The sequence below is a fragment of the Ilyonectria robusta genome (assembly GCF_021365365.1).
Source record: "Ilyonectria robusta strain PMI_751 chromosome Unknown BGZ61scaffold_6, whole genome shotgun sequence".
NCBI classification, from domain to species: domain Eukaryota; kingdom Fungi; phylum Ascomycota; class Sordariomycetes; order Hypocreales; family Nectriaceae; genus Ilyonectria; species Ilyonectria robusta.
The window spans coordinates 2,010,583-2,024,552 of record NW_025764440.1 but is presented as its reverse complement, the minus strand read 5'-3'; the positions used below and the strand labels follow the sequence as shown (position 1 = coordinate 2,024,552).

The window sequence follows — 13,970 nt, the reverse complement described above, 5'->3', positions numbered from 1 at the left end:
GCATCAAGCAATATGGCTGACTCGACTTGGGGTTAGAGCAGGCGAGACATGATCACTACTGGCGGTGGGGGGTTGAAGAAATCCAATTGATAGCATGCTTGCCTTCAAGGGAGTCCTGTAAGCCAATCTCAGACTCAATCCCTCATTTGCCGAACATTCAAGTTTATTCGCTTGTTTTCCATCCATCCTCGCCACTTAGCAAACTTGCCGTCATCACGCGAAGGCCAATCCTTCAAGTAGTCGGGGCAAGTTCCCTTGAGAACCTTGGGCACACCATGCCACGCGTACCGAGATTCCTTGGTCATGTAAATGGCATCGCCCGACCGCAGCCTCAGTAGGAGGTATTGCTTGGTGCCATCGTCATCGGCGTGGCCCATCGCATTTGGTGCGACCATGAAGAGGCAGTCGCATCCGAAGCTCAGACTCACGAGCCCCTTGTCGGTCTCCTCGCTCACATCGCGATGCATCATCATGGTATCCCCCGGAGTGTAAAAGTTCAGAATGGAGGCCTGCGTCTCGGTCTCAGGGAACAGTGTTTCGAGGAAGTTGGAGATGTCCGAGGGAAACTGGAGGGGCGCCTCGTCCGGGTATACCCTGTTGGTCCAGTCGTACTGGCCGCCAAACGTTACCCAGTGAAGGCGTTTTTGCAGGACTTGCTTGATAGATAGGGGCTTGTGAACGGCTGGGTCCTTGGGGGTGAAGGAGGGGGGGGATTCTGGGCTGAGAGAGAAGAAGGATTTGTCGTCGTTGCCATCTCCTTGGGACTCGGGATATGGTAGGTCATAGTGGAGGTGGAGATTGGTCTGGTGCTTTGGGTTACTGAGGTCGCGATGGATCATGCGATCTAGAAGTGGGTGCTGCACAGCCGGCGGCACCAGCGAGGGGAGGATAAGCAGCCCTGCGTCTCGTCAGTTTAAGCGGCCGTTGGTGGCTCGAGACGGGACTAACCAGGGAGCAGTGGATGGTATATAATGGGCACGTCGCCCTCAGCATGTGCAGCGTACTCGGGAGCCAGCTTTGCGAAGCTGCTTGCAAGCTGGGCCTTGGGCAAGGTGCCTGCAGTGAGGAAGCCGGACTCCTGCAGCGGGCCGCGGGGATCATCGATACTGGGGCTGTTGATTAATGCTGAGGCGTCCTGTCGGGAGAAGCTCTTCCACTCTGCCCTCATGTGATCCGAGGGCTGCTCATGGGCGTCTAGTTCCGTGAGGTTGGTCGTCATGACGGCGGCGCTCGTCTAACTGGCGATGCCGCACCAGATTCCCGAATGACCTTTCCTACCGAGGCAATCCTTGACTGACTCTAGAACAGCAAGTTTTGTACTGGGATTCTGTAACTTACTTTTCGTTTTCCAGCCAACGAAATGTGAGAGTGTTGCAAATGCTCTTCATCATGTCACCCAAATCCACTCAATCAATGTGTGGTGGTCCCTCACGTGACTCTCTCAGACCAAGTCTGCCGGATCATATATCTCGACTTGCCTCCCTCCATCGACCTAAAACACCATCGTCAGACCCTGTACTACATGAAATACTTAATTTTCTCGACTGTATTTTTATATTCTTGTTTATACTTCTTTTTGCTCATGGCCCGGACTCCGGCTTCATCATCGTGACGAATCTTGAATCCTTGACTCGGCGTAAGGATTCCTCCAGGTGTGAACAACATGGTGCCAACGCGACTCGTCTCATTCCATTTGGCCACGGCTCTGTCCCGTCCAGCTTCTGGTATATCCTATGTTCTGTTTTCAACATCAACAGCCGCGGCACGCCGAGTAAGACCCAGCGCACGGGGATCTCTTCGCAAGACTCTGAAGACTGAAGACAGCAGGGACGCAGAGGACCCTAATACTTCCATAGCCGCTAACGCTATAACTCATAAGCTGAAGGACAACTCAGCTGCTCGACTCCAACGAGATATCCCATCTCCTGCGGTAAAACAGGGTGATGAGAGCAGTCCGAAGAAACGTGCGGCCAATCCTAAACCATTCAGAGTCGTGGCTCCTCGTGGATTAAAACCACATCAACAATCTCTCTTTCAACATGAGTCGATCTGCTACAAAACGGGTACGACTCAGCCCGAGGCGATTGATAAAACCGACAGGCCTCCTTTAGCAGCCGCCGCAAAATTCTTTGAGGAGAAGTGTCGACTGCTGTACTCAGCCGAGACTCTGTATCACCACGCCCGAAACGATCATGTCCCGGAAATCGTGGTCCTCGGCGCCTCCAATGCCGGCAAGTCTTCGTTTCTTAACGCCCTCGTTGGCAAAATGGATACGGCGAGGGTGAGCCATCGGCCAGGTAAGACCACGACCATGAATGCCTACGGTGTCGGACCGCCCCCAAAGATTGCGCGGGATCTCATCCGCAAAGGCTCGATGCCTCCGAAACACAGCCTAATTCTCATGGACACGCCTGGGTACGGCTTCAAGAGTCGGTCGGACTGGGGAAAGACCATCCTACAGTACCTCAACGTGAGGAAGACGCTCCGTGGCGCTGTCGTCCTGTTGCCGGCGGACAAGAAGCTCCAGAACACGGACCGGTGGATGCTAAAGACTCTTGCGCAGTCCAACACACGAACATTGGTCGTGCTCACAAAGGCAGATAAGAGCGGTGACGAATGGATAACCGTCTGCAACTCTCTGGCAGCTGGCGTGCGGCAGGCAATGGTGGACCTGGACACGACGGCTCAGAGCAGCTGGCGGGAAGGGTCTGACCGCTCTGGGGATGTCTACGCCACTGCTGCAAACATGGGAATCTCAAACCGGCTGGGAAACGGTGCGGGGATAGGGGGCGTGAGGTTGGCGATCCTGGAGATGGCCGGGTTTGCCCTCGGAGAGAGGGTTGAGAAGCAGCCCGAGACGAAGGCGTATACCGGAGCAATCGTTTCCTTCGACGATATCAAGTGGAAGACATGATGGATCGTGTCTGATATCACTCGTCCCGATCTCAAGACTTCGCGAGGATTTTATGCATGCATGAAATCATATGAGGAGAGGGATGTGTTGCTTGCCATGGATGCCTCGGTCGCAACTGGAAAGGGAACTCAATGACAAAAAATTGCGCCAGCCCTGTGATCGCTTCGACATTATTGCACACAGTGGTATCATAAAATACATAGCTTTCCACACTCGAGTACCACCTCATTCCTTCTGGCCGGCTGTCGACTTGGACGAATGGGCCGTTCCTGGTCGACTTATCGGGCGGCTGATTGAATTCCTCAGCTTCCTTGTGCCCTTGGAATCGAACAAACTCTTTACTCTCCTCAGCCGTGCCCACCGCTCCTTGTCCTTGGCATCTCTGTCCTTTTCGTCCTCCTCGATATTATCCGAACCACCGGCGGTAGCTGGGGTCGCGGGTGTAGCCTGAAGCGTTGTTACGGATATGGCTGTCCCTGGTCTCCGAGGCGTTGATGGAACATCACCAGTGGTTTGTGATTGCGACCGAGCTGAAGGCCGGCCTTCATAAACACTTCGCAGGTGTGAGTCGTTGGCTAATGTTTGGACCAAGATTTTCCACCCCGGCAACTCTCCCTCCGGACGATTCTGTCGGCTTCCTTGTTTTTGAGTATCGGCGTTTGACCAAGGGCAGAAGAATCGATGTTCCCTAAGGGGATCCAAGAAATCCATAGGGGCCGGGACGAGAACCTCGCCATCATCCGACACCTCCTTGCTCTTAAACATCCAGAGCCCCAGCCGTCTCAGGCAGGTATGGCATGAGGCCGAGTTGGGAACTGAACCAATACGAGGGTTGGAGAGCCCTTGCCACCCCAGAAGGGCGAGAGACAGAGCAACCCGATTGGGGTGCTGATCGGGTGTTCCACTAACCGGAGCTGGATTCGAAAAGAAGTCCCGGGGCAGGTGAGGCATGATTTCATCGAGCTTTAAGTCATCCGGGAGACGAAGATTGAACTCGTACGGCAGAAAGGACTTTCTGGAACACAGGTCATCGTAGCGTTGCCGCAAGGCTTCCAAAGTGACGCCGGGGTTAGTAAGGGACAGTCGCAGCAGGGAATCTGGCAAAATTAGTCAATCAAAGAGCTCATGCGGCGGATTAAAAGCACATACCATCACAGCCTCTCTTGCGCCAGAGGCACTCCTCCTTGTGGGAGGTTACGATGAGGTCTGCATATTTGTCGACCAGTGCATCCTCTGCGACATGTTAGCACGCCGATTCGACACCACAAGCAATCATAAGATGGTAAACTGACCAATTTCGGAGGGGACAAGTACGGGGATCTCCTTGCCGTCAACCAACTTCCGGTTGAGTTTAACAACCAGCTCTCGGTGGCAGAGCAGACACCGCACCGTCTCTTTACCATGGCAAACCCATCCCCTCTTGGCCCATTCCACCTCACTGACCCTCTCCGGCTTCGGGGTCCAGTCTGTTATCTCTTGAAAGGTACCGAGCCTTCTCAAGAGTTCGCCTCGATCACTCGGCGAGTATTTGGCGGGAGCATCCTTCCGAGTATTCGTCGCGGTGGTCGTCTGGGGTTTTCGCAAGGTCGTCGTAACTGTCTTTGCTGGGCTTTTTGGGCTGTCCAACGCCGGCGCTGTGGAATCGGGCAGGCCAAGGCGCCGACGCTTTTGTAGGAGTTCTGCCTCGAGGGCGGTTGTGGGACGCGTGGGCGTCGACTTGGGCGAAGCCGTTGCTGTGGTTCGAGACGAAGGCGAAGAGTTGATATCGCTCTTTGGTGGTGGGCTGTCGGTGTTCTTGGAGCGCGTAGAACCCAGGCCCTGGAGCAGGGTGTTGAACTTGCGCTTTGTGGCATTCATGGTGGTTTCTCAGCCGTTGGCGAATTGGCAACTGGGAACGTGGACAATGGTGATGTGGAAATGGCGAGCAGTTATTCAGTTATTCAGCCTGGCACAAGTAAATGCGCTCGACAGGAGTCTGGTGAGCCGATGGTATCGCGGTTGAGTACGGCAAAGTCAGGCCAGCTAAACTTTTGAAGATGACGATGATTGTTGTTTGGAAGCTCCCGTTTGGGAAGTGACAAGGGTGTGTGCTACTGGAGGGCCCTTCCCCTAGAGACGCTGGACGACGGGGCAACGGGTACCGACCAGTCAGGTCGCGGGTTGATGAGGTACTCGCAAGGAATGGATACTTTAGTTTAATGTGATCCGAGCGCCTGCGCGCAAGGTAGAATTTGGTTTCTTTCAAGGTGCAGTACCTCCTCCAGGAAGCTTAGTGCCTCATGGTACCTACCTAAGGGATATCTAGCATTCCTTGTTCCTGGACGCATTATTCCCACTTCAATTGGCTGGTTGGTGGAGCCTCACGATAAGAATCTGGCGCTCCGATAAGACCACGTGCCCCACCAACGACAGCCAACCCACAGAAAACTCTTTGGGCGGCCTATTGGGCTGTCTCCTTCTGGCTCGTCCAAGTCGCGACAATTTTTTTTAGTATCCTCCATCGCCAATTCCCCGGCCATTGAACTGTCCGACCGCCCTCCTGACACTGGCACATGTCCGGCTCGAACCAGGCCCCTCCCGCGTGGCTCTTTTCTAACAATCTCCTAAACCCCGTTCAACCCTCCAGCTCGGTCGCCGACACCGCAGACTCCACCACCATGGGCAGCAAAAAGGCCGACAAGGCCAAGGCCAAGGCCTCCTCCAAGAGCGCTTCCGCCTCGAGCCCGCCCCCCGGCGAGCTGATGGACCTGGTCGAGACATTCCTCTCCGAACACTCCTTCACCGGCGCCCACGACGCCTTCAAGAAGCAGCGCGAGAAGAAGGGCTGGAAGCCCACCGACTCCAAGGACGCCGCCAACACCTCGCTCGTTGGCGTCTTCCAGACCTGGGAAGCTTCCGGCAAGACCAAGGCCGCCGCCAAGGACTCTGACAGCTCGGATGACAGCGACTCGAGCGATGACTCGAGCGACGAGGACGTCGAGGACGTCGACATGAAGGACGCCGCCTCGGCCAAGTCCTCCTCCTCATCCAGCTCATCTAGCTCCGATAGCAGCGATAGCGAAGACGAGGCTGCCCCCGCGCCCAAGGTCGAGAAGAAGGCCGCCAAGAACCTGAAGCGCAAGGCGCCCGTCGAGGACAGCTCTTCCGACTCGTCGTCTTCGTCCGATTCCAGCTCGTCCGACTCCGATTCGGACGACAAGCCCCAAGCCAAGAAGCAAAAGAGGGCCGCCAAGGCCGACAGCTCTGATTCCGACTCGTCCAGCTCCTCTTCCAGCGATTCTAGCGACAGCAACGATTCCGACTCGGATGCTAGCGAGAAGGACGACTCTTCCGACAGTGACTCGGACAGCTCTAGCTCCAGCTCTGACTCTGACTCCGACTCTGATTCTGACTCTGATTCGGACAGCGACGCTGATGTGAAGACGGCCGCCCAGGTCCCTCTCCCCGGCTCCGACAGCTCATCCGACTCTGACTCTTCCTCCGACTCTTCTTCGGACTCGGACTCCTCTGATGACGAGAAGCCGTCCAAGAAGGACAAGAGCGCCAACGACTCCGACTCCTCCGTCACCCTGGACAAGACCTCGCCCGAGTTCCAGCAGAACACCTCCAACCCGCCCCTGCCCCCGGACCCCGCCACCACCAAGGCCGGCCGCAAGGTGCAGAACGAGCCCTTCTCCCGCATCCCCAAGAACATCCAGGTCGACCCGCGCTTCGCCTCCAACCAATACGTGTCCATCGATTACTCCCAGCGCGCCCACGAGGACCTCATCGTCACCAAGGGCAAGGGCTTTACCAAGGAGAAGAACAAGAAGAAGCGTGGCAGCTACCGCGGAGGCATGATTGACATCAGCGATAAGAAGGGCATCTACTTCGATGACTAAATGTAGACGGGTCCAGCAACGGAGTACAAAATGGGGGAACATTGTGTCTATAGACAGCCGGCGTTTCGAACGGCGATTCGTTGACGCGCCAAGGCATTGCATACCATGGTCAATTTAATGTTACATTGTATGAGTACGTTCATCCGTGTTGTGCATCATCTAAGAATGCGCTTGTTTTCTATTTCCTCCAACTGTAACGCCGTGCCTATCCAACCTGTTAAGGGGTACTGATCTTGGTCTTGATTATATGGTTGATGTATGCCACATCCAAATGTGTATAAATTTTTGTCGAGTCCCTGTTGCGCATAAACCCAACCGCTTCGCTTATAGAAAAATAACCCGATTCCCGTCTCGTCTCGTTCCTCGTCATCATTACCAACATAGGACGTTTTGCTTCGCTAAAACGAGGCGTCCTTGTTCCAAGCCGGGTTGTTACTAGAGGCAGTCTGCACCTCTGTTGCGGGCGCATGCTGAGCGGCATCGTCCACGCGCCCACCCTCTCTCACCATTTCCTTCATAATTACGTCCTTGCGCGCCACGGCGTTCCAGTCTCGCTTCCCGCCCACAGCGTTCTCATCAGCCTCGCTCAGCCACTTCTTCCACTGGTCAGTCACAGGGGCAGCGCCACTACGGCTGACCCAGCCCGTGAGCTTTGTCTCGCGGATGGCAAACCACAGCGTCCGCGTGAAGCTTGGGTAGCCCTCTCGCTGGTCTTTGTCGTCGGTGATGATGTGGGCACGCCGGGCGTCTTTGGGAGTGACGTCTTTCCACTCGTAGCGAGAGAGGTCCCAGAAGTAGGAGCGGGGCAGCATGCCGAGTCCCCAGTAGAGCCCGTTGAGGACGATGTAAGAGCCGCCAATGAAGATCTGTGAGTTCCAGGTGCAGTTACCGAGAAGAACCACGCTGAGCATCAGGAGGATTGTTCCCAGGGCCATGAGAAGGCGGTAGGTGCGGCCGCCGACATGGTACTTGCACTCCTCGGTTCCGGAGTAGAGCTCACGGGCGACCTCTTCGGTGCATTTGATCAGGATAAAGGCACCTTCACGGGTACGGATCATAACGTCGCCCTTGGGCACCTCGTTGGTGTGTTTGCGGTTCATCAGAATCGGGTGCCAGATGGAGGCATAGCCCACGACGGTAGACGCTAGGGAGATGAGGCTGACGGCGAGGATGGCGGCTCCGTCCTCCCAGATGACGGCAGATATGATGAGGGCGATGCTGAGTAGACAGGATAAGACGGAGAGGATGTGGATGGGAGAGAAGAGTTTGGCAGGGACGGCAGGAGGAGCGGCCTTGTTGGCCAGAGTCGGGTTGGAAAGCATGTCCTGGACCTTTTCCTTGGCTGTGGCACGGCGCCTCAGCATCTTGGGCGCTGGAGATCCCTCAGCCTCGTCGGGGAGGCGGATGGTGGTGGTGCGGGCGGTCCGGCTCCGGTCCGGCGACTGGGCCAAGTTCGGAAGCGGAAGCCCATTCTCCTCGTCGGAGGCGGGGGCCCGCGGAAGCCGGTGATCGTTGTGGGCCAGGCCGTCGGGCACATCCCCGGTGCCGGGGCGGGCGGCGGAGCGGGCCCACGAGAAGGAGCGGCGAAACAGGGCAGAGCGGCGCGAATGGTTCTGGGCGGTCGGGACCTCAACGTCGCCAAACTGGTTGAGATCCGTGTGCTTGATCTCCAGCACGCGGAAGCTAAAGGCCGGCAGCGCGTCGAGCGGCGTGATGATGGTGGCGAAGAAGCCGACCGAGTCGAGCGTGGTGCCGCTGTAGACGCCCGTCATCTTGGCGAGCGTCTCGGGCATGCGGCTTGGGCGCGAGGGCTTGAGGAGGGCCTGAGGCGCTGGGATGAGGCGCGGGAGCAGGCATAGCAGCGATGCGGTGATGGTCTGCGAGTGCTCGGCCATCGACGACTCGCCAATGACGGCGAGCAGCGTGACGACGTCGAGCCTCCAGCCGTCTTTGGTGTTGGGGAACCATTTCCATCCGGGATCGCCAGGCTGGGCCATTTGCTGTATTTCGAAGGTGGTCTGGGAGCAAGAACGAGAGTAAAAGAAGATGCGTGCGTGTCTGTCTGTGTATCTGCTTGGTCTTCGTCTGTCGCTTGTCGCTGAGTTGTTTGAGAGAGAGAAAAGAGGCGGCCAGAACCAGGCAGATACGGCTCTGTCCCTCAGTTGGACTGCTGCACAGCCTGGCCTCGATGCGGGTCGAGGGGCGTCAACAGGATGCGAGTGAAAGGGGCCGCAGGCTGTGAGAGGGCAACAAGAACCAGATGAGCACGAATCAGGGCGCAGAAAAGACGACAGTGAACCTGCACGATCAGTCGAGAAGCCGGCGTCGTGAAGCAATCACGTCGGCCGAGAAGACGACGACGACGATGAATTGCTCTCGGGAATCTCGAACGGAAGAGTCGTACGAAGTAGACGCGGCAGATTTAATCAAGTTAAGGCTGGCGGTTGAGGGTGGAACGTGGGGCAGCAGCACTGTGTTCCCGCACAGTTCCCACCAGCTCCGTCCAATCTCATCGACGCGTCGCACCTGCGCCACAGCGGCAGTGACCGCTAACACAGCCCGCTAGCAAACTGTATGAAACATGGGGTTTCATCCCCACGTAACTTACAAGCGAAGCGATGATACCAATCAGGAAGAATCAGACAACGAATGGCGAGTTGGTTCAAATACCTGCGTGGAATAAAACATCCCCCATCCAGGTATCATAAAGTGAAAGAGGTGGTAGACTAAAAAAGGAACCATCAGTAAGAAAGAACGCAATAAGAAAAAAAAAGACAAGAACTGAACCACTTTCTCACACGCTCCAAACCCAAACACATGTCGAACCGTCCCCTCATAGAAAATATAATCCATAATTTGCGTCTCTAAACCATCAAATGCCGTGCGTGTGCCCGAGGCATGGTCAGATATCTAAGAAACACTGGGAGCTGTCCATCCAGGTGCTCAACCCCAATGCGCCGTGTCCCGTTACCGAAACGCCCCCATGAATCCATTACCAAAGAAAAGTCCAAGGAAAAAACCACCCAAGTTGGTATCCAGCGCCCTTAAAGTTCCATGTGCCCCTGGTACTTCTCCCAGGCTGGCATCTCTGATCGGTCGTGGGTATAAAAGTCGTAATTCCGTTACTCCGTGTCGCAACAGTTCATGCCCTAGGCCAGCTTAGGGCCGTTGCCGTATGTCTCAATCAACCACCCGATGAACTCCTTCCACTGTTTCTCCCATTGTGTCGAGATCCGTTCAAACTCTTCCGCATCGAGGCACGAGTGCTGAAGGCTCCATAGAACCAGCTGCTTCCAGCCGTAGAGACCCATGTCGTCTTTGCCGACCATGACCTGGTAGAAATCGTGCGATAGCGAAGACCTTTATTGTATGTTAGCGCTTACACTTCATTCATAACGGCACATCTATTTAAGAATCACGTACCGGAACAGAGTTCCGTTATCCGAGCTCACTGTGCAGTGCACGTTATTGGCCAGTAGTTGATACATGGCGTGTCCGCTGGCCCGTGGCGTAAGACCCAGAATCTCATTCGAGATGGGGCACAACTCGAGGCAAATGTTGCGCTCCTTCATATGCTGCATGATGTAAGGATGCTTTGATAGCGCGAACCCATGACCGATGCGCTTCGAGTTGAGAAGGAGCGCATCTACAAGGTTGGCGTCGGTGTCGGTACCCATGTCCAGGGTCTCGCCGCAGTGGAAGAGGAACGGAATCTCCAACTTCTCCTCTCGGCACAGCTTCTGGAATTCGAGGAGTTCTGGGACAAAGTCCTTCAGGGGTCGCCCCTTAGCCTCTTCGCCAACAAGATCGAATCCTATTTTAATTAGCATCCATGTACAAGCGAGAGTCCTGTCCTCGTTGTGTTTTCTTACCTGCGATCCACTGTGGCCAACGCTTTTTGAACTCGCGGCACTCATCGAGAGCTGCCTTGACATCCTGTGGTCGGAAGGACCGAGGAGTGCAGTAGATGACCTTCAGACCACCAAATGACTTGTTCTCCCGAGCAATATCAGCCTTGAACGCCTCCACCTCATCGATGATGATCTTCATGATACCCCAGTTATCGATAGGCCCCGTACCATCGTCGTGGTAGAGCTGGTTGTTGGTCATGAAGTTTGGCCGGATCTCGGCGTACTGGATGTTGTCCTTCATGAAATCCTCGAGACATAGCCGGGTATACTTTCTGTATGCCGTTTCATAGTTGAAGAGTCCCTTCATCATCCTTGTTCGGCCGTTGAACTTTTCCCACGCGCTGTGTATTGTTAGAACTAATTGTTGCCTACAAGGATAGAGGGAGGGGGAATATATATGCTTACCCAGATGCTGTCTGCAGGTGGTTGTGTGTCTCTCGCTCATCAAACATGAGCTTGTTGAGCAGCCACTCCTCAGCTGTGGTCTGGCTGTAGTACTGCGGAAAGCGCTTGAGGAAGTCCTGGAACTTCATCGTCTGGCGGGACTCATATGTAGTAGAGAACAAGTCGCCGGGGCACTCCTTCTCGGTACTCATCAGTGAGAACTGAATCTCGCACTGATCGAAGCTGGCACAGTCGTCATCGGAGAGCAGAGGGATGTTGCTAGTGATGAACATGCGATCCATGCCCTTGGCGATATTCAGCAGCACGTTGGGTGCAAGGCATGCGTTGAAGTGGATGTGCAGGTGAGCGCCCTTGGGCATATGGCGCGCAACGTCGAACAGAGCCGTCTGGTTGATGAGGGGTAGGTTGGACAGGAAGTGATCGCCGGCGAACCGGGGGTGCTTCTGTCCGTTGAAACCGGTCCGGGGCGGGGCGGCGTCATATACGCCGGCCTTGTCCTCGCGCTTGAGGCGCTGGATGATAGTCTCGGCGCGGCGCTCATCGGGGGAGCTGTCGTTGCGGCAGCTAAAGTCAAAGTCGAGGGCCTTCTCGCGATGGAGCATCTGGCCGCGCAGGGCGAGATAGTCGTCGACGGAGGCATAGCCGGCGTCGGGGTTGATGCCGCGCCAGGCGGGCTGCTTGGCCGGGGCCAATGCGGAAATGTCGGCGTCATGAGCGTCGATGAGGCTCCGGGCAGCAGCCATCTCGCGTTGACGGATGCGATGAGCGGCGGGCAGCTTCTTGGTGGAGCGAGGGAATCGGGCCATTGTGGTGAGGGCGCTTGCTTCCTTGGTGCTGTCGTCTGACTGATCCCCTTCATTCAGCTCAGACCGGGAGCAGAGGGCGCCCATTTAATAATTCGGCGACGGGCGAGGGCACCGGCGACTTGGGATTGATTCAAAGGGTGAGCACAGAGAGGCAGCAGGGCGAACGGAGTGACTGGGCACGAGGCGCAGTCGCGGATCACGGATCACGGATCACGGATTGCGGAGAGGCTCAGAAGCAGACCCACGCTTGTGCTCTGTTTGCGGATGCTGTCGATTCATTGACAAGCTGGCGCCTTGGTGGGTTCCTTCGTGACGGTGTGTTGGCGCGGGCGGCAGGGGGGTGGGAGCGCTTGTGGGAAATGATTGTTGTGCCTGGCGCCAAGTCGAGGTGAGGCTGAGTGAGGATCTGACTTGAGGATGGATCTGACTGTCAGTGAGCCGTGAGGCGGCTAGCAGTGCTACGCGGGAGGGAGGGTCGGTTAATCAGGGAACCTCGGGCACAAAGAAAGCGACATTTGCGTCACAGCGCTTGTTTGCTTGGAGATGTGGTACAGGATACATGAAAGAGCAGTACAGTCAAAGAGCAAAGAAAGAGCAGGAGATGCCGCCAAAAATGTGAAGATGGAAATGGGCCGAAATGAATGGTCCTAGGCAGTTGTCGAAAAATGCCCCAGCTGGTAGTTAGTCGGTCGGTCGGAGGTCGGAGGGGCACCACGCAAGGCTGATGATGATGACATCCGTCCGCGCATCGGGTTGGGTGCATCCGTACCCGCTGATTCTCACTGCCAGGTACCACCCAACAGACAGTCACAGCGCTGAGGCGAATCCGGACTAGCGGGGCCACAGCAGGCTCCATTCCCATCTCAAGCGCCCTCCTGGCTGCTCCTCCCCCTCCTTGGTTGCTCCTCCCCCCTCCTTCCCCCCCCGCCAATCATCCACAAGTGGCTGGTTGCCTCGCTCAAGGCTTTGTCCGGTCTCCCCATCTTTCCCTTGACGCTTAGCCGCATTCGGACACGGCCCTCAACTGCGGCCGTACACTTTCTTTGATATTAATTCCTTTACGAATATTGCTCCCTTCAACACCACCACAGACCATCATGAGCCTTGACCCAACCTCCCGGTACGCTACCCCGTATCCAGGGGGCTTAGCATCATCTCCTCTCCATTGTCTGCCCTCCAACCTGACACACCGGCTCGCCATCTTCACTAATGCACAATACACTTCTCCTACGTGTTGAGGCCCTCTTTTGGAAGTCTCCTGCCAAGGGGGATTTCGGATTTCTTGGTCTTCTTTCACATCGCCTCGTAAACCCACCACTCGCCCTACTCTACACTAACTTGGTGCTTTCCACTAGAGTCTCAACACCAGACTAGGCAGATTCACCCCCGTCCTCCACCTCTTTTTTCACTTCAACATTGCCCCCCTGCTGCCCACACTTACACCACATCACAGACTGTCATTGAAATTATCCCAGCAATGGAAACACCCTATTTGCAGCGCCTCCTTTTTTTCTGTTTCACCGTTTGACACACCTTCGCCTGTTAGCCCGATGACCACACCTAAGCGTGACACGAACCGGCACAGCCAACCGCCCATCACCAAGTGGATCAACCATCACCAATGGGTCCCCGCCAACATGATGCTCACCATTCCCACACCCAATGCCTTTCTATGAGTCAAAATAGTCTCACCTCCTTTTGACCTAAGTCCCTCCAGCATCGCCCACGTCGTCTGCCCATGTACCCAACGCCAGTTCCATTGCCTACGCCTTGGCCGCACATCACCCAACCCCTTTCACACAACTGGGACACAACATGGTGACAAATCCTGTATTGCAGCACCCCTTCTGCCTGGTATACAAAGTCTATCTAGTGTCGTCGACATTACATCAGGTTATACGTGAATCCCACCCCAATATAAAAGTACAGAGGCAGTGCAATCACTTTTGCCGGTGGGACCTTAGTCTCTAAAAAGCCTGTCCCATCACCTTCCGTTCCCCGTTACCATCTGCACCTCGTTAAGCCCAGACACCGTTGGCAATTGGCCCGTTGT

The 13,970-nt window shown here is 55.7% G+C and overlaps 6 protein-coding genes across 6 annotated transcripts; 2 read left to right on the top strand and 4 right to left on the bottom strand.

The window, feature by feature from the left end:
• Positions 1-134: 134 nt before the first annotated feature.
• BGZ61DRAFT_346960 (uncharacterized protein) lies at positions 135-1,219 on the bottom strand (the record flags this gene model as incomplete). Its single annotated transcript, XM_046239932.1, has 2 exons — positions 135-898; positions 949-1,219. The coding sequence occupies 2 exons, from the start codon at positions 1,217-1,219 to the stop codon at positions 135-137; spliced, it is 1,035 nt and encodes a 344-aa protein (XP_046107149.1).
• Positions 1,220-2,002: 783 nt separating this feature from the next.
• Positions 2,003-2,914, top strand: BGZ61DRAFT_283590 (P-loop containing nucleoside triphosphate hydrolase protein; the record flags this gene model as incomplete). The annotated part of the gene is made up of 1 exon (XM_046238491.1): positions 2,003-2,914. A coding segment is annotated over one exon (912 nt), but the record flags the coding sequence as incomplete, so codon positions are not given.
• Positions 2,915-3,139: 225 nt separating this feature from the next.
• BGZ61DRAFT_530740 (C3HC zinc finger-like-domain-containing protein) lies at positions 3,140-4,771 on the bottom strand (the record flags this gene model as incomplete). Its single annotated transcript, XM_046253598.1, has 3 exons — positions 3,140-4,011; positions 4,064-4,147; positions 4,207-4,771. The coding sequence occupies 3 exons, from the start codon at positions 4,769-4,771 to the stop codon at positions 3,140-3,142; spliced, it is 1,521 nt and encodes a 506-aa protein (XP_046107147.1).
• Positions 4,772-5,118: 347 nt separating this feature from the next.
• BGZ61DRAFT_202674 (SRP40, C-terminal domain-containing protein) lies at positions 5,119-6,994 on the top strand. Its single transcript, XM_046237934.1, has one exon. The coding sequence runs from the start codon at positions 5,467-5,469 to the stop codon at positions 6,793-6,795; it is 1,329 nt and encodes a 442-aa protein (XP_046107146.1). The 5' UTR covers positions 5,119-5,466; the 3' UTR covers positions 6,796-6,994.
• Positions 6,995-7,235: 241 nt separating this feature from the next.
• BGZ61DRAFT_283469 (uncharacterized protein) lies at positions 7,236-8,792 on the bottom strand (the record flags this gene model as incomplete). Its single annotated transcript, XM_046238488.1, has 1 exon — positions 7,236-8,792. A coding segment is annotated over one exon (1,557 nt), but the record flags the coding sequence as incomplete, so codon positions are not given.
• Positions 8,793-9,944: 1,152 nt separating this feature from the next.
• Positions 9,945-12,001, bottom strand: BGZ61DRAFT_348322 (uncharacterized protein; the record flags this gene model as incomplete). The annotated part of the gene is made up of 4 exons (XM_046240049.1): positions 9,945-10,155; positions 10,219-10,609; positions 10,668-11,047; positions 11,112-12,001. 4 exons carry the CDS (start codon positions 11,999-12,001, stop codon positions 9,945-9,947), a joined length of 1,872 nt encoding a protein of 623 aa, XP_046107144.1.
• Positions 12,002-13,970: the final 1,969 nt, after the last annotated feature.